Source organism: Tenrec ecaudatus, chromosome 13, assembly GCF_050624435.1.
Source record: "Tenrec ecaudatus isolate mTenEca1 chromosome 13, mTenEca1.hap1, whole genome shotgun sequence".
Lineage (NCBI taxonomy): Eukaryota > Metazoa > Chordata > Mammalia > Afrosoricida > Tenrecidae > Tenrec > Tenrec ecaudatus.
This window is the reverse complement of record NC_134542.1, coordinates 47,517,310-47,542,761: the sequence shown is the minus strand read 5'-3', so window position 1 is coordinate 47,542,761 and position 25,452 is coordinate 47,517,310. Positions and strand designations below refer to the sequence as shown.

Sequence of the window (25,452 nt, the reverse complement as noted above, 5' to 3'; positions counted from 1 at the left end):
CCATGTGAATTCGCGTTAAAAATCCCTTGATCATTGTCGCTGATCACTGATTTTCAGTTAACAGCGTCAGAATAAACCCAGTGCCTCTAACTACATTCTGACTCAGCAACCGTACAGGACAGAGTAGAACTACCGCTGTAGGCCTCTGAGACTGTCAGTCTTCCTGGGAGTAGACAGTCTCATGTATGTCCGTGGAACAGCTGGTGGTTTCCGACGACTGGCCTTCTGGTTCTCAGTCCAGCTTGTACTCCGCTCTGTACACCAGGGCAAGGGATGAGAAGGTAGTTAATAATTGGCATTTACATTTGGGTTGGTTCTTGGAAAGCTGGTATTGGTGGCATGTTGAATTACAACTCCTAATTTTTGTTTGCAGACGATGAAGGGGCTGGGTTTATATAGCGTTCATGGGGAGGGGGCTTCACGTTGTCCTGGTCTGAGCCACTTGAGAACTAACTGCAGGAGACACTTCTCACTGTGTTCTTGCTGGGAAAGCTGGGCTAGCGACTGTGGCTTGAACCCCAAGCCACACAGCTTTCAAGTCGCCCATCCTGAATTGCATCCCCGCCTCATGCTAGGTACAAAGCTGGGTATCTATAGTATGCTCTGCGGCAGCCCCAGGAGCGCGCCGCCTCTGGGCCAACGGGGTGCTGCGGAAAAGCCCAGAGCAACGACCCTTCTGCTACCCTCCGCCCCGGGGTACAGAGGTGCTCTTCCCCGCACCCGCAGGGCCTGCTGTTTGTGCTGTTTCACGGGCCCAGGAATGGTGTTGCTTGTGTTCTCACTGTTCCACCGTTGACAGGAACATCCGACAATGGGGTTAGACACGTGCTCTGAGAGATAGAAACTCCAGCCACACGGTGTGGTAATTAGATGCTCAAGGGTGGGAGATTTGGTAATTTGGTACTGTTTCTTTCTGTCCCTACTGCTAAGTTCCTGAGTTTTATAAGAAGCATGTACCCTGCTACATGCGTTCCCTCAGTGCCCCGCACTTGGCTACACATGATGGAGTGAGTTTTCATTTCAATGATGGATGTCGACACGGTGGTCCAGGCTGGAAAGGGTTGATCAGAGCTAGAGCAAGCCTAGCTCCTGCCACAGAAGGCCCACGTTGCTTAGCACCTCTCTGGGGCCATGTCCACACCTTGTGGGGCAGTTGCAATGTTTGAAATACTCTAAAAATGGACTGAGTAAAACTGAGTTCCCTGCTCACCCACCTGACTCTGTGATTCATCGTGAGGAATATATTTGAACAGTAAGCCTTTACTGACTCTACTAATGAAATCAAGAAATTGACTTCGTGGCCACTGCATCTTCCTGAAGCCAACTGTACTTTATGAACAGTTCACTGGTTTAGGTTTCACTTGTGAACTTCATCCTGGAAAAATGTTCGCTAGATGAATACTTAATGAAAAGCACTTACACTTAGAAATGAAGCTATTTTTGATACCCTGGACAACTTGATATCATCATTTAAGAGAGTTTAAACTGTCTTTGAACCTCAGGTGACTCATTGTTTTATTTCTGTTTATTTTTCTAGATCTGGCGTGGAAGTTCTGTTTAATGAGTTAGAGATTCCTGTGGAAGAATATTCCTTTGGGAGATCAAAGATATTCATCCGGAACCCAAGAACAGTATGTAATCAAAACCTTTACACGCAGAACTTAATTTATAACCCTAGAGCCACGTTCTCACAGGGCAGGAGATGCTGTCCCCAAATGGTCACAGTCTTTCATTGAGAGCAGGGCAGACAGGAAGACAAGTATGAGGGGCGTCCAAGAATGTGTGGCAAAACGTCATTCTCCTTCTACTCCATTTTCTACGGACATTTTGAATCCCCCACATGTATTTTTTTTTTAACAAAACACATTTCAGATATTTTAGAGGAATTACATAACAGATTATGAAAACATCTCTCTAATGCATAGTAACTGGAGCTAACTTCAATTGGTGATATCTGAGTTATACAATAACTTTAAGAACTACAGCTCTGTTCTATAGAAATACACAAAGGCACCCAACACTCTCCTTTAAAGTCAAATAGAATACTTTACATTTTGCCTCCTTATAACTTAATTTTTTTATTGTGATTGTGGTGAAGATTGATACGGCAGGTTAGGTTCCCCTTCTACGCAGGTTGTTCGGTGAAATTAGTGACATTCTCCATAATGTGTGAACATTACTTCCGATCCTTTCCCTTGTGTTTTCGTGCGATGTAGTCATATAAGCGGTGCATCTGAAACACACAGTAAGCCAAGGAAACTAATGCGCAGTTTGCAAAAAACAATGCAGCATGCAGGAAAAAATAATTCAGAACAAAACAGTAGAGTGCATGAGCCATGTTTGTGTAAAATCGCAGTGTTCGAGTTGTTTTGCTTCCTTCCAGCCCATCTTTCTTTCAAAGTGGCGTTGGTCTGAGAAAGATGACTGTGATGAGAAGCATAATGCTAACAATAGGCACCCTGTATGCAGAGTTAGCCGTACTGGGACCTGGAGCGAGTGTCAGGCCACTAGGCCCAGCTGGTCGGCTAGGGCTGTATTTGTTTGTTTTAGGGATTTGAAGTTCTGTTAGACCAGTGGTTCTCACACTGTGGATCACGACCCCTTTGGGGCCTGAACAACCCTTTCACAGAGGTCGTCTAAGACCATCGGAAAACACCTATTTCCGATTGTCTTAGGAAACAAGACCTCGCTCCTCTGTCCTTCTCCAGGTGGGTCCACCCCCAACAGATACGCCTACAAACGAGTACCTGCTGTGGAGACCCCGTGCTTCAAGACAAATGTCATTGTTTGTCATTAGAAATACATATTTCACATTATATAGTTACATATTGTTTTGTGATGAATCACTGTGCTTCGATGATGTTCAATTTGTAACAATTAAAATACATCCTGCGTATCACATATTTACATTACGATTCATAACAGTCGCAAAATTATGGTTATGAAATAGCAACAAAAATAATGTTATGTTTGGGGTCAGCACAACATGAGGACCTGTGTGAAAGGGTCTCGGCATGAGGATGGCAGAGAACCAGAGTTAGACAGTCTTCTAACACCGAGACTTCCTTTCATATGTGCCATGAGTGCTGAGTGGTTGTTTTCTGTAAATCCCTCTGTTATTTCTTATTAGTTATTCAAGTTGGAAGACCTGAGGAAGCAGCGGCTAGAGGACTTGGCTACCCTCATTCAGAAGATTTACCGGGGGTGGAAGTGCCGCACTCACTTCCTGCTCATGAAGAAAAGTCAAGTTGTGATTGCCGCGTGGTACAGGAGATACTCGGTGAGCGTCCTGGTCATTTCCGTGTGCCGTTGTGATGCTGCTGCCCCTTAGTGCGGACATTCTGTGAGTGGGATTTGAGGTGCTCAGTCTTCCCAGCATCCTCTTGACATGGCTGCTCGTATAGTTTTGCTTGTTTACTTTTGTTTTTTTAAGATGAGTAAAGCCCAGCGAAGTTAAGTAATTTGCCCGTGGTCGCTCAGCTACAAATTGACAGGGAGTTGGAGTGAGGGCCACTTCGAAGCTTGAGCGGTCACGTTACCTTCTGTTTCGCTGGTCAAGGTTGTGGAAAGTTCGCGTTTTTCATTTGGCCATAACAAGGGAAGAGACGATGTTATTGAAACCTTGGACTATGATAGAGTCGATTTTGGCATCGATTCCCAAAAACAGATGCCCTGTTTTAGTATAATTCTGGTTTTGTTTAAGAATTAGAGCTGTTCAGTTAGTTCCTAAGTATCTGCCTCCAATAGTTACAGGAAGAGATTAAATATCAGCATGTTTGGTTCATTGATAAGGAATTTCTCACTTGATTGTGGATGTCATGTTGGAATGTCCCACAGGTTTGAGAGAAGCTTGAAGGATTACCTTTAAGCTAGCGTGGATTTAAGTTCTTAGAAAATACATCTTAATCATAAGAACTCTGCTTCCAAGAGCTCCCTTTAACTGGGCACCTTTTCACTCGAGAGAGTGGGAAAATCACATTGGCAACGATTCCTCCCTTCTAGTGTTTTCCTTGTGAGCTGCAGGAGTTTCACTCTTCGTCAGTGGGCAACCAGGACAGGTGTAGAGGCTAACCTGTTCTCCTGTCAGACACCCTAGTGCACGGTTTCTATGTCTGGGAAGTGAACAAGGTGCTTAAATGAGAGCAACAATGAAAGAGTGTGTCTAATAGCACGTAGGCGAACGACAAGAATTTAATCAGCACTGCAGGTCTTCCAGGAGTAAAGGACACATCGGTGGTGTATGCTACAGGGGCATGGTTGCAGTATCTCTTGTCCCCTAGCTGGGTTGCCGTGGACCGTCATTTGTGGGCATCTCAGTGTGACTTCTCCTTTCCGCTAGCCTGAGAAAGGAAAGGGAGGACCCCACGCCCCCCGAATTAGCCAGCCCTCAAGGAACTCTTTTTAGTCACCTATTTTGAGTTCATTAAGAAAACGCAAGCTTGGAAGTGTGCCGCATTGCATTTATCTATGAGGAAGTTGACACATACTGGTAGTTTGGAAACACCTGCCCTGCCACCCCCTAGGGATAACAAAGTTCTTGACTTCAGTTGAGCTTTAATGAGGGACAATGAGCAATTAAGGGAGTAGAATCAGGTCCATAAATAATAAGATCTTAGGAGGTGCCGGGAAAGGAAGAGATCTGAGATAAAGAATAAACGGAGGGGTGGATAGGCTACGACTGTAGACGGGATGCTTAAGGCAGACTTTGTAACTGGGGGGTGGGGGGGCGTTTCATCAAGGAGCATGGTGAGGAATGGCAGCATAAAGGGCAGTTTAGAGCACTTGGTCCGTCTTCATTCAGGGCTGTGTATCTGACCCCGGATAAGCTAGCATGACACCAGGAACAGAAAGGAGCCATTTAGGGATCATTTGATGGGCGTTAGCATCCTGTGGGTTAGCTGTAACAATCTTGGACTATTTGATAGCTCCTGGAAGGAGTGGGAATGATGAAGAGTCGGTTGCCCTGAACGAACAAGGAGACCTTTTCCCGTGACAGTGTGGGACCGCGTGTGGGGTGTGCCTTACAGAGACGTAAATGGGACTGCTGATAGCTTCCCTTTGTGTCTTCTGCAGCAACAAAAGCGATACCAACAGATAAAGAGCTCTGCCTTGGTGGTCCAGTCGTACATCCGAGGCTGGAAGGTGAGTTTGAGAGAACTGTGTCTTGTTGGTGGGGCAGGGGCCTGGGGCCCTCACGGAGGGTGATCTCCGCAGGCTGCCTCCGTAGCGGGGAACCTCCTGTCTCCTGCCTACCCCATGACGGAAGGAAAGAATAAGCACTGTGGGCTACACGGAGGTTCTGGTGACCACGTCCTGGCTGCTTCCTCCTAACAGGCTTGCTTTGGAAAAGCTTTGTTCTCTAAGCAGGAAGTCCTTGAAATAAGACCGTACATGATTTCAGTTTCCTCTCTGCCTGCGTCTTCGAGGGAAGCTTTTAGTCCACAGACCGTTGAGTTCTGCCAGATCTTAGCGCCCTCAGGCCAAGATGCTTCCGTAACTTCCTTGTCCCTGTCTTTGGGCTCCGTGGTGTTTCAGAGGTCTGCGTGCTCCCAGTTCTAGAGGGATCCTCCTGGTTCCAGGTCCCTCCTGAAGCCAAAGGCTGGGTGCATAGGTGCGTGAGTCAGCAAAGGACAGCCTAGCCTCAAACCCACCCAGTCACCTGTTTTTGTTTAGCTTGAAAGCTTGAGAGTATTTTGTACCTTTGTAAACCATCATTTAAAACAAGAAAGAAAAAATACCTATTGATACCTGCAATGATATGAAATTTGTAAGTTCATTGGAACGGAGCCATACTCATTCATTTGTGGATTCCTTGTGGCCGCTTCAGCGCTGTCACAGCAAAAACAGAGGCAACACGTCACACAACGTCGGGCAAATGTATTCCTTATGCGGCCCGTGAAAGAAAATGTTTGGCAGCCCTTGCTTTAGGTCAAAGAGCCTCCAGGGCCTGCTCTGGCTCTTCCCGTAGGAGACTTTGATGGCTGGCCTGACTTCAGAGAGGACACTCGTGGGTAAATCTCCAGGCTGAAGGTCTCTTCAGCAGATAGAGGCCTGGGACAGGGGTCCTGGGGCATCCGTCGACCTAAGTCTAGGCCTGTGGTCACTTAGGGTGTTCTGGTCTTCCCACAATACAAACAAACCTGAGTGTAGTAGTGCTTGCAGGCCCTGCCTGGGCCCTGGGTCCAGAAGCGAGACCCGACATCCTGCCTGCAGGCGTCTTCCTGGTCCCCATAAAATCAGCTTTCAGCAACTACAGGAAAGAAGCCGCTGCCTGAGGCCAGTGAGATCATTTTGTTTTAGCGTTCAAAAATACACATCCCTTTCTAATAACAAGTAACTCTACCCTCTACTGACCCATAGCAATGCCACAGGACAGAGTAGAACCACCCCATAGGATTTCCACCGCCATACTCTTTGCAGGCATAGACAGACGGCCACTTCTGGCTCCTACTGACTGAGTGGTGGGTTCGAAGCACCGAGCTGTTCGTCGGCAGCCAAGTGCTTAACCACCAGGGCTTCCTAAAAAGTCCAGCCACAGTTCCTTTCCAGACAGGAACAGTGAGAGATGGAAAAGACTGGGAGAATTCCTGGGGGGCCTTTGGTCATAGTCTCAGATCTGTTTCCTCCCTTCAGAAGTAGGGCAGCTGGGGGTGGGTGGCAGATTCTCCCTGTTCCCACCGGGGCCCGGGAGAGTGATGCTCAGTCTGAAGCAGGGGCTACCCTGCGATTGATGACAGATCCACCTCCCACATTCTCGTAGTCAGTTTGTGCTAAGAGGGCGACAGACAGAATGTGGTGGTAAGGATCTCTTCAAGCCCTTTTCTCAAGTTCCTTAATTTTTAAAATAACCTTTCTGTTGTTTGGGGGGTTGTGCACCTTAGGCTCGGAAAATCCTGCGGGAACTGAAGCACCAAAAGCGCTGCCAGGAGGCAGCCACCACCATTGCTGCGTATTGGCACGGTACCCAGGTAGGCCGCGCCCCCCCCAGGGCCCTCTCGTTGGGGGCAGGAAGTATTCCAGTGGCTTCCTCTGCTGAGCACCACTGCCTCTCACAGCGCAGTGCCAGGCAGCGGCAGCCCAAGCTTCCGAGCTTGCTTCCGGTGGTGAACGGTGTCCTGTCTTCCTCTCGCTCCCTTGGGTGCCCGCAGTCACCTTGCCTGCCTTAAACTTTTCGGTAACTCCTTTTCACGTGCACCACAGGCGCGAAGGGAACTGAGCCGGCTGAAGGAGGCGGCTTGGAATAAACATGCTATTGCAGTGATTTGGGCTTACTGGCTTGGATCGAAGGTACCTGACGCACACCCCCCACTCCTCCTTCCTCGGATTCCGCAGTACCCCCCCCTACCCGCTAGCATAGCATCGGAGTCATGGCTACAGTTCCTCGGGGCTCGCCCCGTGCATGTCCTAGCAGCCCCTGGAAGAATTCGTCGGCGTGGGCTTGCCAGTGTCATTCGTGCATCTAGGAAGCTGAAGCATGTGTGGTGAAGACTGCATTGCTTACTAACATAACAGCCTTGTGTGGTTTTGTTTGTTAAAAAAAAAACCCAAGTTACATGCATGTGTAGATTCCCCCACTCCCTTTTTTTTTTTTTTTTTTTTAATGTACATGGGCGGTTTTCTGTAGAAGTTGGGATTCTGGGGGCATGCTGGAATTAGTATATTAAAAACTCAGCTTCAGTCAGTCGACTGGCAATGGAAATGCCCTTTATGCATGCCTTAGAAAACTTAAACCGTGAATGAAATGGTTCTCAGGGTTCTTTTTCTTATTTTCAACCCTCCCTCACTGTGGCAACTATTGATTATTGTAAGTGAACTAGCACATAAGAAAAGAAATTGCCCATCTCTGATTCAACGGAAACTGTTCCTGCAAAGCCCGCTATCATTGCCACCGAAGCACGCCCGGAATGTCCGCATCAGCTGTTTGCTTCAGAAACAAAGGCCTCCTGAAATACTCTCCCTAATCCCCAGGCACGGTCGTGGGCTCTGTGAACATTTCACATTCCCCAGGGGACGGGGTTTTAGATATTTTTGTTACTTTAAAAAAAAAAATGAAAGGTCATTTCTGCTAAAAATGTGTACTCCGGTCAGAAAGACAAATATCCATATAGTCCTAAGTTTTTGTTTTCACTTTGTTTTTAGTAACTATGATTTCAACTGCAGCTTGTTAACATTTGAAGCCTGTCTTGTGAGAAAAGCCAACGTTTGCCTGCATAGAGAGTTTAGTTTGAGGCCAGAAGTTGTTCTCTTGAGTTCTTCCCGCCTGCCCAGTCTGTGAGGAGCAAGGTAGTAGGTCCTTCAGTAAAGTGACGACAACAGATCGGAGGCCAGAGGACACTTGTGGCCACTGGTGACTGGGCTCCCTCTCTTCCCAGTCTCCGGACTACAGCGCAGTGAGAAACCCCAACCAGTGTACCTTTTAAAACGGCATGCAGAAGGTCCGCTTTTAAGACTGCAAACTCCTTGCTGTTTGCTCTGTGCCAGCCTTCAGCATAGTTCACTGTTTGGGGCTGACCTGATAGTTGACTTTTTAAACACGTTATTTCTTTAAGTTGGGAAGAATTTGGAGTTTGGGTTTTTGGTTGAACTTCAGAAACGCAGCTTTTGTACCTCCCATTCGTTTTTTCACACGTGTGTCCTTTTATATTTGCAAATTACGGAGTGCGAACCGGGATCCAGAGACCTGGCGGTGTAGGGGATAGTGCTTGGCTGCTAACCGAAAGGCTGGCAGTTTAAACCTGCCGCCCGCTCTGTAGGAGAAAGGTGATCTGCTCCCAGAAAGATTACAGCTTTGGAGACCCTGTGGAGCAGTTGCCCCCAAGAGTCGCTCTGAGCCTGAAACGACTCAGTGGCCACCGGTTTTGTTTGCCTTGCAACCGGGTCTGCAGCCTCCTTCGCCCCGCGAGCCGCTTCCCTTCCTGGTCAGTAGGTGCCAGGTCCAGTTCTCACTCCTGACAAGGGTCTGAGAGTGCGGAGGAGGAAGTGGAGAGAGAGGGGCCAGAGGAGGAAAGTGGGCAAGAATGGGAGTAAGGAGAACCGAATTCTTCAGGTTCCCCGTATTGGCCTCCTCAGAAGGAACAGAATCTCATGCACCTGAAAATCTTAAGACACCAGCCTGGCTCTGCCTGATTCCTTGGACTTAAAGGCGTATGCACTGTCTTCTCTCACTCTGAAAGCCTTGTTCACAAAATTGGTTCTTCTGGTTGGTGGGGTATCTTTTTCTGGTCATTTGTGCTTGTCTGCATTGGGCTGTCTCTATGATTTACTATCTAAAACATTCTAGGCTCGAAGGGAATTGAAGCGCTTGAAGGAGGAGGCTAGGCGTAAGCATGCAGTTGCTGTCATTTGGGCTTACTGGCTTGGACTGAAGGTACTTTCTCCGTCACTTCTCTCTGTCCCAGGCGGACTCAACAGAGCCTAGCACCTACTAACACTGAGAGAACGATGGGTTATGCTTGCTCATGGTCTGCACAGGCTCTTAGAGTGGTCTCTTGCCTCATTTTTGTTCCTTTCAGAGAATAAACCTATGCACTAATATGTTCTAATTTGACTGACATGTCTCTTTAAATGATAATTTTAATGTAACTGCAATGTAGCTTATTTTAATTTTGTATTTTTGCATTATCTTTGTGCAGTCAAAGATGGTTTTTTCTTAACCCATGAGATAGAGTTATAATCATTGAGCTAAAACCCGAACCATTGTCTGCATTGATCAGCCTGGCTTTAGTTCTCTTTATTTCCCCATTCCGTGTCACTGATGACTGCTTGGGCTCAAGCCTGGGCCCCAAGCAGCCACCATTCGGACGGCTGAGCACAGAAACCAAAGCGGTCTGCAGCACCAAGCATAGAGGTATTGATGGGTGAGAGTAGGGTTAATGATCTAGTAGGTCCTTCCGGTTAAAGAGAACTTTATTTTCAATAAATGCCCTATAGTTCAAATGGGGTTTGTTCTCTATTACTGTTTATGATTTTAGAATAAAGTAGACATCAGTAAATTATGACTTCTGAGCTCTGGGAAACTTTCACAATTCCTTTTAGGCAATTCAAGGATTTTCATCCTTCCGGTGCTCAGTAACTGCTAACTCCCAGAGGACCATCATGGTTAATGAGGCTCCTTTTAGGCATTATTCCTCATTAGTATTTTTTGCTTCTTTTAAAAGCTGGGGGGGAAATTTTAACTATTTCTCTATTTTCCCCCTAATTTTCATGAAAGGAAGGGTGAAAATCAACTTGAGTCAAGATATTCGGTCACTATTTTTGCTGCCAGTAACATAAGGTTACTCTGTTTTCTGGGTCTAACTGCTTATGACTTCCACATTAGAAATGTTCACTAGCAACTTACAAACCAAATTCCCTTTGTAGGTGAATGATGTTTTAGCTCAGGAGTTCTCAACCTGTGGTTCGCTGACCCCTTTTGGGGTCAAACGACCCTTCGACAGGGGTCCCCCGATTCATAACAGTAGCAAAATTAGTTATGAAGTAGCAACAAAAATAATTTTATGATTGGGGGGTCACCACAGCATGAGGAACTGTATTAAAGGGCCGCAGCATTAGGAAGATTGAGAACCACTGTTTTAGCTGAAGTTAATTGGGTTTACTTAGACAAAACTGCTATTTTACATAATCATTGTCAATGTGATAAAGATGAAACATTTTTAAAGTTCAAAAAAGAATTATGTTGCTATGAGCAAACGTTTTACCTTTTGAGATGATTTGATTCTTTTTATGGATGTGATTATAACATGTATTAGACTCTTCTAGAAGGGTCTCCACAACCCCCCCCCAAAAAAAAAAATCTCACCCACTGCCACCAAGTTGACTCTGACTCACAGGGTTTCTTCCCGCTTTATGAGAGCAGACAGCCTCATCTTTCTCTGTGCACAGGCACCTCGCACAGTTAGGAGCACACACACGTCCCTCCTACAGGTGCTCTTGGTCTTGTCATGAGAATGGGACCCCTCGTCCTGCTGCTGCTGCTGCTGCTGCTGCTGCTGTGCTGGTTTTAGATGCCAGCTCGGCGGTCCCAGCTCAGACAGCCTGCGTACAGCGGCACGAAACTGCCTGCGCCTGAGCCGTGTTCGCCGTCTCCCTGGGTTTGAGCCCGTTGCTGCAGCCACGCTTTCCAGGCGCGCTCATCTGAGGCTGCCTCTCATCCCCTGACTGCCAGGCACGCCGGCTGTCCTTGACCGGCACGTCTCGATGCCGGTGCAGAGAGCATGAGGTGAAGTGTCACTGTGCTCCCTTCTAACAGCTTGCCGCCTGCGCTGCTTCCAAGCAGACTGGTTCATTTTTTCTGGCAGTCCATGGCGTATTTGATATTCCTCCCAGTGCCACGTTTCCAGCCTTGTGCCTGTGAGGTATGCCTGGAGTCCTCTAGTCTTCAAGGCGTGAAGTCTTGACTTTGTAACACTTCAGAGAGATCTTCTGCAGCAGTTTGGCTCAAAGTGATACATTGTTTCCTTTGTGACTGCTACTTCTAGGGGTGATCATGATGGGCCCAAGGAAAAGGAAACCGTGGGCAACTTCCATCTTTTCTCCACTCGGCATAATGCTGGTTTTTCGTCCAGTTGTGCGCATTTTTGTTTTCCTTAGTATTTATTAATAAGTGTTTCAAGTTGTTGTCTTTGATTTTCTGTTCTTGCTAGATCACAGAAATTTTTAATAAACTGTTGAATTGTGTAAAATTTTAAATCTAAAGAAATAAGAATATAAAACATTTATCTACAAATTGAACTTGGTTTGGAGTTGCTAGTTTCTAGCCCATAAGGTAGAAATATCTTAAACTTGTATAGTTAAACCCAGAAAACTGAAAATAAAGGAGAAACATGTATGTTTGAGTTATTCAAGCTAGTGAATATTATGTTAAATATTTACTCTTGATATCTGGATGGTTAATAGAAGTTTTAACTGATTTTTCCCTCTATTTTAATTTTAACTGCCACTTATTTGTTCATTCACCTAACAAACACCCCACTTAGTTCTGGTTATTTGTTAGGGATCTGCAGATGAAATATATATGACACTGAAGCAAGGAAGAAATGTGAGGGGGCTTCCAGAAATTTGTTGGGGGGGGGCATTATTTTTTCCACAAACTCCTTGGAGGCTTGTATGTACACTAATTACAACATGGCGTTTTAAGAACTAGAATAGCATTAAGCATAAAATTTGGTGAAAGTTTGAGAGAAAAATTAGTGCCATTAAGTGCAAGGTAATAATAGTTTAAAAGCTTCTTTGTAAATTTTTATTTTTAGCCACATTCAGTTCTCATTTTATAGAATTTAAAGTACTGTCTATCTTCATGTGCAAGACTTGATAAATTATCCTTTCTTGGATATGCTTATTAAAAATAATTGAAGCAGAAATCACCTTACAATTTTTCAAAAATATGATGATGCTTATTGTCAAATAATTAGGCCCTTTAAGACTGAATACGATGATTTAAAAATAATTCTGGTATTATCAATCACTTGAGAAGTATTCATTTCTTTTTCTATGACTTAAAATTTACTATCTGAATCTGTTTCAACTCTTTTACTACATCGGAAAGGACACTGATTTTCAAACTCACTTGTTACATAGTTTCTGCCTTAATCAAGGAGTCTGGTCTTCACAAACAACCACCAACCACGTGCTAACCACCATCATCTGCTTCTTTTTTAAGGTGCGGAGAGAGTACCGAAAATTCTTCAGAGCGAATGCTGGAAAGAAAATTTATGAGTTTACACTGCAAAGAATTGTAAGTTACTGACTATACGTGATGAACATGGTTAACTGGTTTTGTTAGCACTGTCTCAATAAAATTTTGGCTTCTCTGGGAATAATTAAATCAGCCATGGGTGGGGGAGGGGGGGAATCAGCCAGCCATGGTACTGAGAAATAGTAGCCTTTTAGAAATCATCTTCCTAAGAATTCAGGTAAAAATGTGCCTGAAAGAATTATTGGTAGCCCATGTTTGAGAAGTAAAATGTTCATCCTTTGGACCGAGCTGCTTTGGGCCAAGGTGGACCCAAGAAAGCCTGGGTCTTGTCCTGCTAAGGTGCCACTGAGCTGACACCAGGCAAGGTTGGCAAGCAGGATAGGTGGGGGGTGAACAAGTGAGACGGTGGCTCCGGAGGTCCCCTTGCTTTCAAAGGAGCATGCACTACCTTTCTTAGAATTGTGACGTTGAACAAGTTCCCTGAGTTTCGCGTCGTTGGCTGTCACGTGGTGGTCAGATTAGCATGCACCTCTGCATTGGGAGGATTACAGTGAGGTGATGGTGGATCTGCTCTTCAACCGCTTTCTGACACATAGGAAGTACTCTGGAGCAGCACTGCCCGATCGAACGGCCTGTGACATTGAGAGTGTTCTATGGCCCGGTGCCACGATGCAGGAGCCACCAGCCACGTACGGCGCGGGAGCACTTGAAGTGTGACCAGTGTGACTTAGGGGCTCTAGTTCACTTTATTCCATCGTAATAACTGACTTCTCACTTAGACAGCCAGAGGTGACCATGGCTACCTCTGTGGTGTGAACTGGCGTGTCCGCGTCGGTATTCCTGCTGCTGCTGCTGTGTTCTTTTCTCAACCATTGGTGGGATATGAAAAGTGGAAGCAAAAATTACTAGAGGACTGGCAATGTTTTCTGGACTGAAACTTGATAAATTCCACCAGAGAGTGGTTTCTTAATTGTAGTGTATATAAAACACGATCTTTTCTGCTGTGTTATACTAATCGAGTATTTTCTTCCAAACTCGGCCCAGGTGCAAAAATACTTCCTGGAAATGAAAACCAAAATGCCATCCTTATCTCCCATCGACAAGAACTGGCCATCAAGACCTTACCTATTCTTAGATTCTACTCACAAGGAACTAAAAAGGATTTTCCACTTGTGGAGGGTAAGGAAAGGCCGTATGCTATTTTCCCCCCCAGAGACGCCCTGTCCCGTAATTGAGTGTTCGAGGAATGTAACATGAAAGCACACGTTTCGCACATTCTTCCTCTGGCAGGGAGGAAAATTATTAATTGAGGATTTTGGTATTTTTTGAGCCAAGTACTGTCCTCAGCTTTCTGGAGAAACCCTGCAGCAGCTGGGGCATGTCCTGCGGCAGTCTCCTCTTGTGGGGCGCACAAAGGGGCCTGCTCTGCACCTTGGCCTTGTCGTACCCTCTCTGGTTCCACCGGGTTAGCAGAGGGCTTTGTTTTTGTTTCTATTTTTTGCTGCTCTCTTCTCTTTATCTGACAAGTACTGAAGGGGGAAAATCTCTTCCGACCATACGGTTAAGTCCTGCAGGTTGTATGTGTTTCCTTCATGGGATTTACCGGATGCGGAGGCATCCATCCATGTAAACACACGCCCTGTGGCAGACTGTTAATAAAGACGCCGAGGTCCCTAGAAGACACTACACTGTCCTCGACCTCCGCAAAGGGAAGTCGGAAGGCTCACGTTGTCTATCTGAGAGCACAGCCTGCCGTCTAAGGGCTGCCCGCACGGGGCACTAAGAGGCTTAGGTAGACGTCCTGGTTCCAGTCACCACCAGCGGCTCCGCTAGAGAAAGACTGGGCTTTGTGTGCTCCCATCAACCGTTGCAGGCTCAGATCCGCACACAACATTGACTCTATGGTAGGGAGTTGGGTTTGGAGCTCAGCTAATATCTGTAATGCGGAAGATATACCGGAGCCCTGGTAGCATAGTGGGTCACGTATTGGGTTGGTCACCATAGGGTCAGCAGTTTAAAACCACCAGCTGCTCCACAGGGGAAAGATGAGGCTGTCTGCTCTTGTAGTGACTGGAAATGCAAAGGGGAAATTTTACTCTGTACTACAAGGTTGTTATGACTCAATAGCAGTGGGTTTGGGGTTTATATACACACAAGCACCAGATGTAGTAAAGTATTTGAATTGAAGAGCTGGTATTTGGTAAGCGAACGATCAGTGGACACACCTTTAAAGACGTGTGTTCCTTCTGCACCAGCATCACAGAGCGAGACGTTATCTCGCGTTCGTGTAACAGATACTGCCAGCCTAACATTCCGGTCTCTGTTCCCTAACTCAGCGGGCCAATGTGGTGAGAAAGTTCACCATCACTCCTCTTTTGAGTCTGGTAAAGACACTCAAGTCGGAAATGACAATGGAACCACTGACCTCAGACCAGGGGTTTAGGGTCCCCTGGCTTCTGCATCTCGCCCTTCCCTCACAGGAGTGCAAGGTGGACCGATTACTTCTAGAGGGAGCTGTGTCCCAGCATCAGAACATTTCCGTATCATTATTCCAGTGCTTCGGAACCAGATCTATAAGGGAGCTTTTGGAGAGCTCACCAAATCCTTGCCTGGCCCCTCCTTCCGCCCCCAGCCTCATCCAACGTAGACTCTGAATTGGGGTGAGGAGGCCTTTCTCAGGCGCCCGTGCATGTTGTCAAATGGGGGTGAGGGGTGATTCCCCAGTGCCCATTCATTGGACACAACCATGGCAGGAGATCCAAGTCAAAGTCCAACAGCCACCAGGTCTATGCTTTTGAGCTAGCAGTCATCTGCTGCTTCTCACACGAGGGCACTTCAGCCTGAGAAGTCCAAGGGCTACAGGGGAGATTGAGGTAAGGCTCAGATTACTCAGTGGGGTTTCCACATCAAGTGCTACTGGAGTGGTCTATGAAGGATGGTGTATGCCTCCAAAGAACAATCTAGAGCCCCACTTGTCTATAGCACATGGCCACCACGAGCTGGATAGAAAGTAGGCCAAAAGTGTCTCATCAGGACCCTAGTACCAGGCTTCTTCTCCTGCTGGGTTTTAAGTATTTTTCCCAATGGGAGACTGCACCTCCCTGCTTCCCTACCAACAGAAACGTGGTTGTCTTCTCCCAGACATACATGCTCCCTTCCCCCTGTCCAGAAAGGTGTACTTATCACTCTAGAATGAGTGCTTGATGACGTTTTCCAAGGGCAGCTTTTTAAAGTCCACAAAGGAAAAATGCTTCATGAGTCTGTGGGTTTTGAGACGAACGTTTCCTGCATACTCACACTTGCTCTCGACGCTGTTAAACTGGCTTAGCACATTTAAGAATGAGCCAGGACCCATCTAGAGAAGGGATGTTCGTTTGTTTAGTTTTCATTCTCATATTTTACAGTGTAAAAAATACAGGGAGCAATTCACCGACCAGAAGAAACTTATCTACGAAGAGAAGCTAGAAGCCAGTGAGCTCTTCAAGGACCGGAAGGCTCTGTACCCATCTAGGTATGGCTGTTGTGCTTTCTCCATCCGCGCTTTAAGGTTCCCCGGCGTATGAATAGGAATTTGGGCGTGGAGTTTGGTATCAATAATCCATGAATGGTTTTCAGTTTTGAGTATTATTTTCTCATCAGCTGAATATGAATGTGCACTGAAACCATGGTTTCCACGGCTCTATGCGAATCTGGTCAGGAATTTGATCGTAAGCTACAGACAGGCAGTGGGTGAGCCCAGTGACCGCTCTTTTCTGAGTCCCGCTTGGACGTTCCCCGGGCCCATGGTCTGCTCGGCTCACTCAGCGGGCTTCACCTCAGTGGGCAGAGCAACAGGGTTTGGCGTCTGTAGTGCGAACATCCTGTACTGGGGGCAAAAAGACCATCACCACTTGCACGTTTATCCAATGAAGACCGTGCTAAAGCCTGCTTCTCAGAATTTTCTTACATCTCCAGTAATCTTGCGTTTCTCCAGAATTTCCATCCCTTTCTCGTCTTTCAAAGCAAATGAATAGCAACTTTCAGCCTCTCCCACAGGGTGGCCTAGAAATAAAAATACATATGATATGCTGAGTGTATACACACAGGGGGCTTCCAAAAGTTTGTGGAGACATTCCCTTCTATTTTATGTCCAGTTTTCCACATGTCTTCGTTTCAAAGCCCCTCGTCTATTCAATAGGTTCTGTTTACAGTCCCTGCATCCTTACACCTACGCGAAAGCTCTTCCTTTGAAAGGGTTATGTGAACACAAGATGCCAGGCTCGGCCGGCTTAAATATTTTAAATTCCTAGGTTAGCTAGACATGTCAGCTTTTGGTGGCACATAGCACCCCTCCCACAGGACAGGAACGAAATCCACTTGCATCCAACATGGCTCTGGGAAGCATTTTCTCACAGGGAAATGGTCTGTAGGCTTCCCTTAGCAACAACTTTTTTCCAACCATTTCTTTGTATACTTTTAAGTTCCAGAGTGGCCTGTTCAATGAGCATTCCCTGTAGTTGATGCTTCAGAAATGGGGAGAGGGGAGGTTGAGGAACCGAATTAAAAAGCCTTTAGCACTTTTTATTATTAAAACCACGTTTAAATATGAACCGCCACAACAAAAATGTGACCATCTCGCCAAATCTGTTTTTGGCGTTTGATCAGTGTTTAGAGGGTGGTGGAAGCAGGCTCGTTCTACAGCAGTGAGAGTTGGAACAATCAAGCCTCCCACACGTTTGTGCCATGGAGGTGGCTCCTATGGGAGTCAGCCTTTTGTATCATGGGAGCTGTGAAGCACAGAGCACCTACGTGGATTTCTCCCCCGGTCCTCCACCCACAACCCAAGTGCTTCAAGTGGTGTTTGCAAATCACCAGAACTTTGGAGCTCCGAGTGAAGTTTACCCTGTTCCCGAAGCACAGTTTCTCGGCGGCCTCTAAAGAAGCTGTCAGGTTTAGCGGCCGCCCCACACACCATTCAGGCCATGAATGACAACGTTCGGGTGAGTGGCAGATTGTGCCTTGCAAGAATGAAATTGCTGGAAAGAAAACCCCAGTCTCCAACATTTGCCTCGGCCACTCTGTCTGTCGATGGGCTTACATGAGGGGCTAGGTTTATTCTCCTTTTGTATCGTGCATCTCTGGGACCTTTGTCACCAAGTTATGGTAACTGCACTGTAGATTCCTTCTAAAGTGCTTGCCCTGGATCCATTCGTACCCAGAATGCCCGTTGATTTTCCTTGCACTCTGCAAAAAAAAAAAAGAAATTTATTCCATTGGAGCGAGAGATGGTAACCATCTCGGTTCCTTGTTCCGTTGCCATATTTGTTGTGAAACCCCAACTCCCTGCCATGGAGTCGGTGCCGACTCCTGGTGAGCCTGTCTCGGGGTCACTAAATGCTCTGTGGCAGTTGTTAGCCTTAGGTTAACAGATCAGAACCACCAAGAGCAAGTCCATTACCATCGGTAGGATCCTAACTCCTAGTGGCCTTGTGTGTGTGAGAGAGTAGAACGGTGCTCCAAAGGGCTTTCAGGACCGAGTTTGCACAATTAGACTGGCAGGCCTTTCTTCTTGGGTGCTTCTGGGTGCGCTCAATGATGTAGCCACCCGAGGCTGTTAACCCTTTGTACACCTGGTGACTCCAGCAGAACAGGTGGGGGTCCCATTTCCTACGCATGATCCCGTGCACTGGTGTGTTAGTTGTGGTGTTGTAAATGGTTTTCTGCCCTGATTATTTCATGTGATGAGATTTTTCTATATAACCTAATATCACTATCACATAAAACAAACAACAACAAAAGCAACTCTTTAGATAGCTTTTAAAGGGGGCTTTCCAGCATAGTTACAACAGGGGCAGATTGAATGTGTAAAATATAAAAGATAAGTTTGAAACTAACGCCTTCTTGTTATTTTTTTCCCAGGAATACCTCCGTTTAAGACAATTTCTAATATACATGATTCCCCCCTCCCCCTTTAGTGTTGGGCAACCCTTCCAAGGGGCTTACCTGGAAATCAACAAGAATCCCAAGTATAAGAAGCTCAAAGACGCCATTGAAGAAAAGATCATCATTGCCGAAGTTGTGAACAAAATTAACCGAGCTAATGGGAAGGTAAGGAGCCCTGGTGGTGGAATGGGTTATGTGTTGGGCTGCTAACCTCAGCAGGCTGGCAGTTCAAGCCCACCAGCTAGCCGCTCCATGAAATATGAGCTGTCCTCTCCTGTCTGCTAGCTAGAGGCCTGCGAGGAGGTAAAATAGACTCATAGCAGGTAGTGTTTTGCTTTTTTTTTTAAATGGGTAGGTAGACTGCTAACTAACTCTGCAGTCTGATATGAGGTATTTATCAGTTGGGACTCTTTCTTCGTTTTCTGAAAGTTAAGTTTTGTGTTACATATTCTCCACAAAGTTATTGTGAAGGGAGCTATTTCACTTCCCCTTCCCTGGATGCTCAAGCAGAATGAAAACATATGCCGGTGTTCTTTACCGAGTGCTCAGTTTACCTAGCTCTGCATGCTGAACAACTGGCGTGCAGAGCGCATCGTTGTGCACAACTAGTGCCTAAATCCAAGGATATTCGGGAATATTTTTGAAACCCCTTTGATTTTACACCTTTTTGGTTTTTTGTTTTAGAGTACGTCCCGGATTTTCCTCTTAACAAATAATAATCTCCTTCTTGCGGATCAAAAGTCTGGACAAATCAAGTCAGAGGTTCCCTTGGGAGACGTGACCAAGGTGTCCATGAGCTCACAAAATGACGGCTTCTTTGCTGTCCATCTCAAAGAGGTACCGTGTCAGCTGTTGAGTGTGAGACCTTCCGACGTTTGCCCGCCTTGCAGCCGTTGGTTGAAAATGTGACTAACCGTATTGCTGGGATTTACATGTAACATGTTCACTGATGTGCACATATTGCCTTTCTTCAAAATATCAAACTTAGTTTTCCAATAGTTGAATAAGATTAATTGCTTTTATCCACGTGTTCACTTGAGTTTTTATTTAACTGAGTAGTGTTTGTTTGCGCCCACCAGGATGGACTCTGGCGTGGCTTTGAGATTAATGCATAGAAACATTAAAATGATCTGCACGAGGATTCTTCCCGTGTTTCTTCTATGTACCAACTCCGTGGGTGTTTTTTGGTTTGCGGTTTTTTGTTGTTCTTGTGAAAGAATACAACTGTGATAAAAACGGCCGCCTCGCAATTGTGACCTACAGCTTTTTGAGTGTTGTAAACTTGTAGCCCAGAGCCGGGCCTCCCTGCTAGAATGGAGCAGTTCAAGGGGGGTGTGCCTTCCAGCGTGATGACCGGGGCTGCAGCTTTCCCGACCTTTGTGCATCTTTCTGACGCTCCTTATCTGAAATGTAGATAACAGTATTGACAGCCTGGTGTTTCTATGAGGCTTACTCATACACTGTAGATAAAGTGCTTTCACACAGTGCCTGCCACCTAATAGCTGTGAAATAAACAGCTGTGAGCAGAGACTGAGTGCCATTTTAGCAAATCCTCCACTGAGAAAGGCTTTGTGTAAGTTTGGCTCAGCCTGTCTTCCCCTTACGGATCATGACCACAAGAGGCCAGATCCGAATCTCTCCAAACGGGGCACCAGTACCCTATTTTTCTTACTTCCCTTATGCATTGAGGCTCCCGCCCGTGGGTTTTCGGTGGAATTGGGCTGCCTTTTTGTTCTTGGTTTTTAAGTGCTCTGTCAGAATGCATTACAGGCGAACTCAGTGCTTCTTGAACTTGAAAGTTCAAACAGATCCCCCGAGGGTCTTGCTGTGGCTGAATAGTCAGTGGACCTGCAACGGGGCCGTGAGTTGGTTTTTCTCACAAGTGCCCGGTGATGCTGATGGCGCCTCTGGGCATCAATCGGTGCAGGACCAGCAGCAAGGGGTGAGGTGACCTTGCTCCACGGCCCAGAGCAAGTTGGGAGCAGTGCTGCTGTGCTTGTTTCATGTGGCAGAAGAAGGCCCGGTGCTCAGTGTCTTAAAGAGACTGTAGGCACACTAGCAGTGTCACCTGCAAGCATTAACCTCCGCCGGCTTTCCCCAGCATCGTCTGACTCTTGGTTCGCCTTTGCAGGGCTCAGAAGCGGCCAGTAAAGGAGATTTCCTCTTCAGCAGTGACCACCTGATTGAAATGGCCACCAAGCTCTACCGCGCAGCTCTCAGCCAAACCAGACAGAAGCTCAATATTGAAATTTCTGACGAGTAAGTTCACGTATTCCTATTTAATTTATACAAGGGGGTCTTCAAAAAGTTTGTGTAAGAATTCCTTTGTCCTTTCATTTCACTCATCCATGAGTTTTTTGAAGCCGCCTTGTCTACCAGCGATTTTATTAAGCACTGTGTCCTGGTGGCGATGGCAGGTGGGCATTGCACTGCACGCTGTTGAAACCTTCTAACCTCTCCATGGCGGAAAGAGGAGCTCCTCTGGGCCTGCCATTGGGCCTGACAGCTGGGGAGCCCTGCAGGAGGCTGCGCTGAGTCGGAGTCAGCTGGGCGACCATGTGTCTAGAGTTGTGCTCGGGGATGGCAGTGAACGAGACTGATCGAGGCCGGATGGCTGGCACAAAGCTACCTGTAGTGATGTGATGTTGGTTTGTGACAAGTGTTATCCGTGAGTCCTTGCAGCAAGGTGAGGGCCAGAATACGTCATGTTTGATGGCGTGGCCGTACAGTGCATTTTGCAGATGATGGCATGTGCGGTGAGGCTGCTGCGGTGAACCAATTGAGGGGATTAGCCGTGCACTAACCTGGGGGAGACGGCGATGCCTCGCAGGGCAGGGAGGCAGCAGGTGCACAAGGCCAGGGATGGACATCGGCTTCCTGTCACTGAGTGGGGGTGACTGGGAGAAGACCGGAGAGAGAGGCAGGGGCTCGCCAGGTAGAGCAGAGGTAAGGAGTTGATATTTTACTGAGCGGAATGGGAAACCAGTGTAGGCTTTGCGTGGCAGTACGGCATCACCTGACTTTTGCCACGCAGAGACCACTCTGAGAGTGAGTCCATCGAGGGAACATGGCAGCGGAGAAACGAGTTAGGAGCGTCTCAGAGCAGTCTGCGGTAAGGAGGAGGGTATGGCTTCAGCTGGTGCGTGAGTGGGAGGCAGTGCGAAGTAGTCGCATTCCAAATGTCATTTGAAGGAACCAAGAAGGCTTATTAACAGACTGGTTGCTGAGTTGGGGCCCAAATGCTCTTGCCATTTAATGCAGAAAGTGACGTTGAGAAATGAGGGCTTGGGGTAGATGGGGCTGGGGTGAGATCACGAGTTCTGTTCGAATGGTTCAGATTTGAGATGGACTGATTTTTGTGTTTTGCTTTTCTTATTCCATAAGTAGCGAGCCCTGGTGGTGTAGTGGTCACGAGTTGGACGGTAAACCTCAAGGTCAGCAGTTCAAAACCCCCGGTCACTCTATGGGATCTTCTCCCATAAAGAGTTCTGCCCTGTCCTTGAGGACCTCAAGGGTCACCGTGAGTCAGAATCCACTTGGTGGCAGTGAGTTTTCAGTTTGATGAACAAGGGTTTATTAATATTTAGTAGCAGGGCTGGATTAAAGTTGAAAAGTTTACATTTCAACACCTGTGTACTGTCTGCCTGTGTACGACAAGTACATGTATGTAGACTACAAGTTCCTATCACGAAAATGCTTAGGAAATTGTTTTCATCTTATAATTAAAAATTTGCCAGCCTGTCTTGCCTTGATGGTTCCTATAGGTCTTTCTAAAATAAAGTCCTCCTGATTCCTGCCCTGCTTGTTAGTGAATCAGGCTGGCTGCCTCGGGCCGGGCAGTGGTCTACGTTCTTCGTGGCCACTGCAAGGACTGCTCGAGGTTGGATGGGGCATTCTGCCGCATGTAGAGTGTGGACTCTGTGTTCAAATGTGATCTTTTGACAAGACCATTTTCCATCACATGGCCTTTCTAATAAAACAAAGAATATTAAGGAGCTACAGAATGGCTGGTCGGTTTCCAGTTAATTGAGGTCTCCCCCTGTTGGAGTTTTAAATTCCCTTTCATTAGAAGTTTTCAGGATTTTGGGGTGTGGCACCTGTTGGACTGTCAGGCCTAATCCCTACTCACTGTGGGCAGAGGGGGTGGGTCATCCAGATAGCTACTCCTGCATATGTGGCTGAAGCAGCCTCGGAGTTGACCATGTCCGTTTAAAGAGGCTTTCTGCACCATGAACAGATCATGCTGGTTACATAATGGATCACGCATTCAGCCTCTAACCACAGCGTTCGCAGTTCGAACCTTCCAGCCGCTCTGCTAGAGAAAGATGAGGCCGTGTACTACTGAAAAGATGTAAAGCCTCAGAAACCCCCAAAGGCAATTCTGTCCTCGACGGCAGAGGGTAAGGATGGCTACCCTCAAGCCTTGCACAGAGCCGTGCGCTAGGAAGGCGGACTTTGTAGGATGCTGATAACAAGGTGCCTGCCCTCTGGGGAAATCCGACCGCTCTCTTTAAGAGAGGACTTCGTTTCCCAGCAGGTAGGTCCCTTCCTAACTCAGGGTGGCCCCACTGTACTAGCTTAGGACTGAGCTCAACAGACTTCTCAGTGGCTGATTTTTTAGAAGTGGCTTGCCAAGCCTTTCCTCCGAGGCGCCTCTGCAAAGGTGCAAACCTCCAGCCTTTGGGTTAGCAGCTGAGCACATGAACCTTGTGCATCACCTCTAATCACACACGGTGACTCTCCTCAGAGGACGTGAGCTGCTGGGTGGAGTGTGTTGTGTTTCCCAGGCACTCCCCGACACAGAGCCCCTACAGCGACTCTCAGGGTCTGTGTTGGGAAGTGCCCAAATCAGGAAACACTGAGGGGAAAAGTGCGCTTCCCAGCAGCGGAGACCGAAATGCTGCGCTGTCACCCAGCACACGTGATGTTATAAATGCCGTAAGCCTTCAGGAAACGTGGCTATCAGAGTGAAGTTTTACAGTGGGGCCACATTTTTTTTCAAACCAGAATCTTAAAACCAGTCCGTAATAATACTTTGTTTCTAAGTCCTAATTATTAATCAATCTCATAATAACACATGACTGATGAAGCCTTCATCGCACCTGCCTGGGCAGTCCAGGGAGCCTGGAAACCAGGCTCAGGGCAGCTTCTGTTTCACAGCCCCGGAGAACATTCACATAGCAATTATAAATTCTGGGAGAGAGTATTTAATTTTTTTTCTTCAAAGGTATCCATTAGGGTGCCCATGCCTTCATTTTCCAATCTCCATGCATGTGACTCCATTTCATTGGCATTATATCCAGAGTCCCCTTGCTAGATAGACCGAGTGTGTGAGCTGCCTACAGGACAGTGATTAAAACCTTCCTCACTGCATCCTTTTCCAAGGCACCAGTAGTTCTTCCAGCAAACTCAATTGCTGTAATCATTATGGACAACCTGGGAGGAGAGCCCAAGTCGGTGTCTCTCGGAGCAGTTCTAACCTGTACGTGTAGAAATGAAAACGGATTTCCTTGAGGGCAGTCTCTGTTGCCTCTGCTTCGGAGTCCTTGCAGTCCCCAACTACTTACGATGTAAATAGGTTGCTTTTTAAGGATGACCTGCCACCTCGTAGAGTATTTCTATCACGGAAGCCCAAATTGCATGTGAACTTGTTCTAGTAAGCATTACAAATATAGGCCTGGTGAAAGTTGGGGCTCTCTACTCCTGTCAAAAATGACAGATGGAGAATCTCACAGGTTGCTATGAATTGGCATGGACTTGAAGGCAGTGAGTTTGGTTTTTTGTTTTTGTACCTGCCACGTACGTACATCCGCATATATAATTTAAGTTACACAGTTTTTTGTTAGGTATCTCTATATATAAATATATATATATTACATTTTATTAGGGGCTCATACAACTCTTATCACAATCCATACATATACATACATCAATTGTATAAAACACATCCGTACATTCTTTGCCCTAATCATTTTCAAAGCATTTGCTTTCCACTTAAGCCCTTTGAATCAGGTCCTCTTTTTTTTCCCCTCCCTCCCCGCTCCCCCCTCCCTCATGAGCCTTTGATAATTTATAGATTGTTATTTTGTCATATCTTGCCCTATCCGGAGTCTCCCTTTCCCGCCTTCTCTGCCATCCGTCTCCCAGGGAGGAGGTCACATGTGGATCCTTGTAATCAGTTCCCTCTTTCCAACCCACTCACCCTCCACTCTCCCAGTATCGCCCCTCACACCCCTGGTCCTGAAGGCATCATCCACCCCGGACTCCCGGTGCCTCCAGCTCCCACATGCACCAGTGCACAACCTCTGCCCCATCCAGTCCCGCGAGGTAGAATTTGGATCACACAATTGTTTTTGTGATGATTCTTCTTCCAGACCACTTTTTGCAGCCGGGGGGAACCCTGTGGGGAAGTTCCGCCTTGTCCTCTGGAGTCAGTATGAGTGGGCAAGCACGGCAGTCTGGGACCTTTTTGGTACTTGAAAGATCAGCTGTTAAGCAGAAGGACAGTGGTTGGAAGCCCCAGCCACTCGGTTGAAGCTCTCTGGGCAGTTCTCCTGCAGGTTACAAGGTTGCGCTAGAGTTGAAATTGACTTGGCTGTAACACGTTTGGTGTTTTTTGGCTTATAGTCGATTCAAATGCTGGGAAATAAAGTATCACTCTCAACCTTAGTCTTGTTTCCCAGAGGTGATTTCACCAGTCTTAACCTTGTTCCTGCTTCGAGGGAGGTGAAAAATAATACCTTCTCCGTCAGATTGTTTTCAAGTAGAGTTACTAGATGTACATTGCTACAGATGCTAGCCCTTCTTGTTCTCTCGAACATGCAGCTCAGTCACGC

At 46.8% G+C, this 25,452-nt stretch overlaps 1 protein-coding gene across 4 annotated transcripts in view; it reads left to right on the top strand.

Annotated features, from left to right (window-relative positions):
- The window catches only part of MYO1B (myosin IB), a 188,330-nt gene that overhangs the window by 157,885 nt on the left and 4,993 nt on the right, over window positions 1-25,452 (top strand). For 2 of the 4 annotated variants that reach the window (XM_075530412.1, XM_075530411.1), the window contains exons 19-30: window positions 1,538-1,631; window positions 3,131-3,280; window positions 5,074-5,142; window positions 6,882-6,968; window positions 7,201-7,287; window positions 9,281-9,367; window positions 12,659-12,733; window positions 13,739-13,873; window positions 16,099-16,205; window positions 18,649-18,781; window positions 19,301-19,453; window positions 20,748-20,875. In XM_075530412.1, coding sequence (XP_075386527.1) covers window positions 1,538-1,631; window positions 3,131-3,280; window positions 5,074-5,142; window positions 6,882-6,968; window positions 7,201-7,287; window positions 9,281-9,367; window positions 12,659-12,733; window positions 13,739-13,873; window positions 16,099-16,205; window positions 18,649-18,781; window positions 19,301-19,453; window positions 20,748-20,875 — 1,305 coding nt within the window. The remainder of the gene's footprint in view (window positions 1-1,537; window positions 1,632-3,130; window positions 3,281-5,073; window positions 5,143-6,881; window positions 6,969-7,200; window positions 7,288-9,280; window positions 9,368-12,658; window positions 12,734-13,738; window positions 13,874-16,098; window positions 16,206-18,648; window positions 18,782-19,300; window positions 19,454-20,747; window positions 20,876-25,452) is intronic. The other 2 variants (XM_075530413.1, XM_075530414.1) reach the window with 2 other exon arrangements.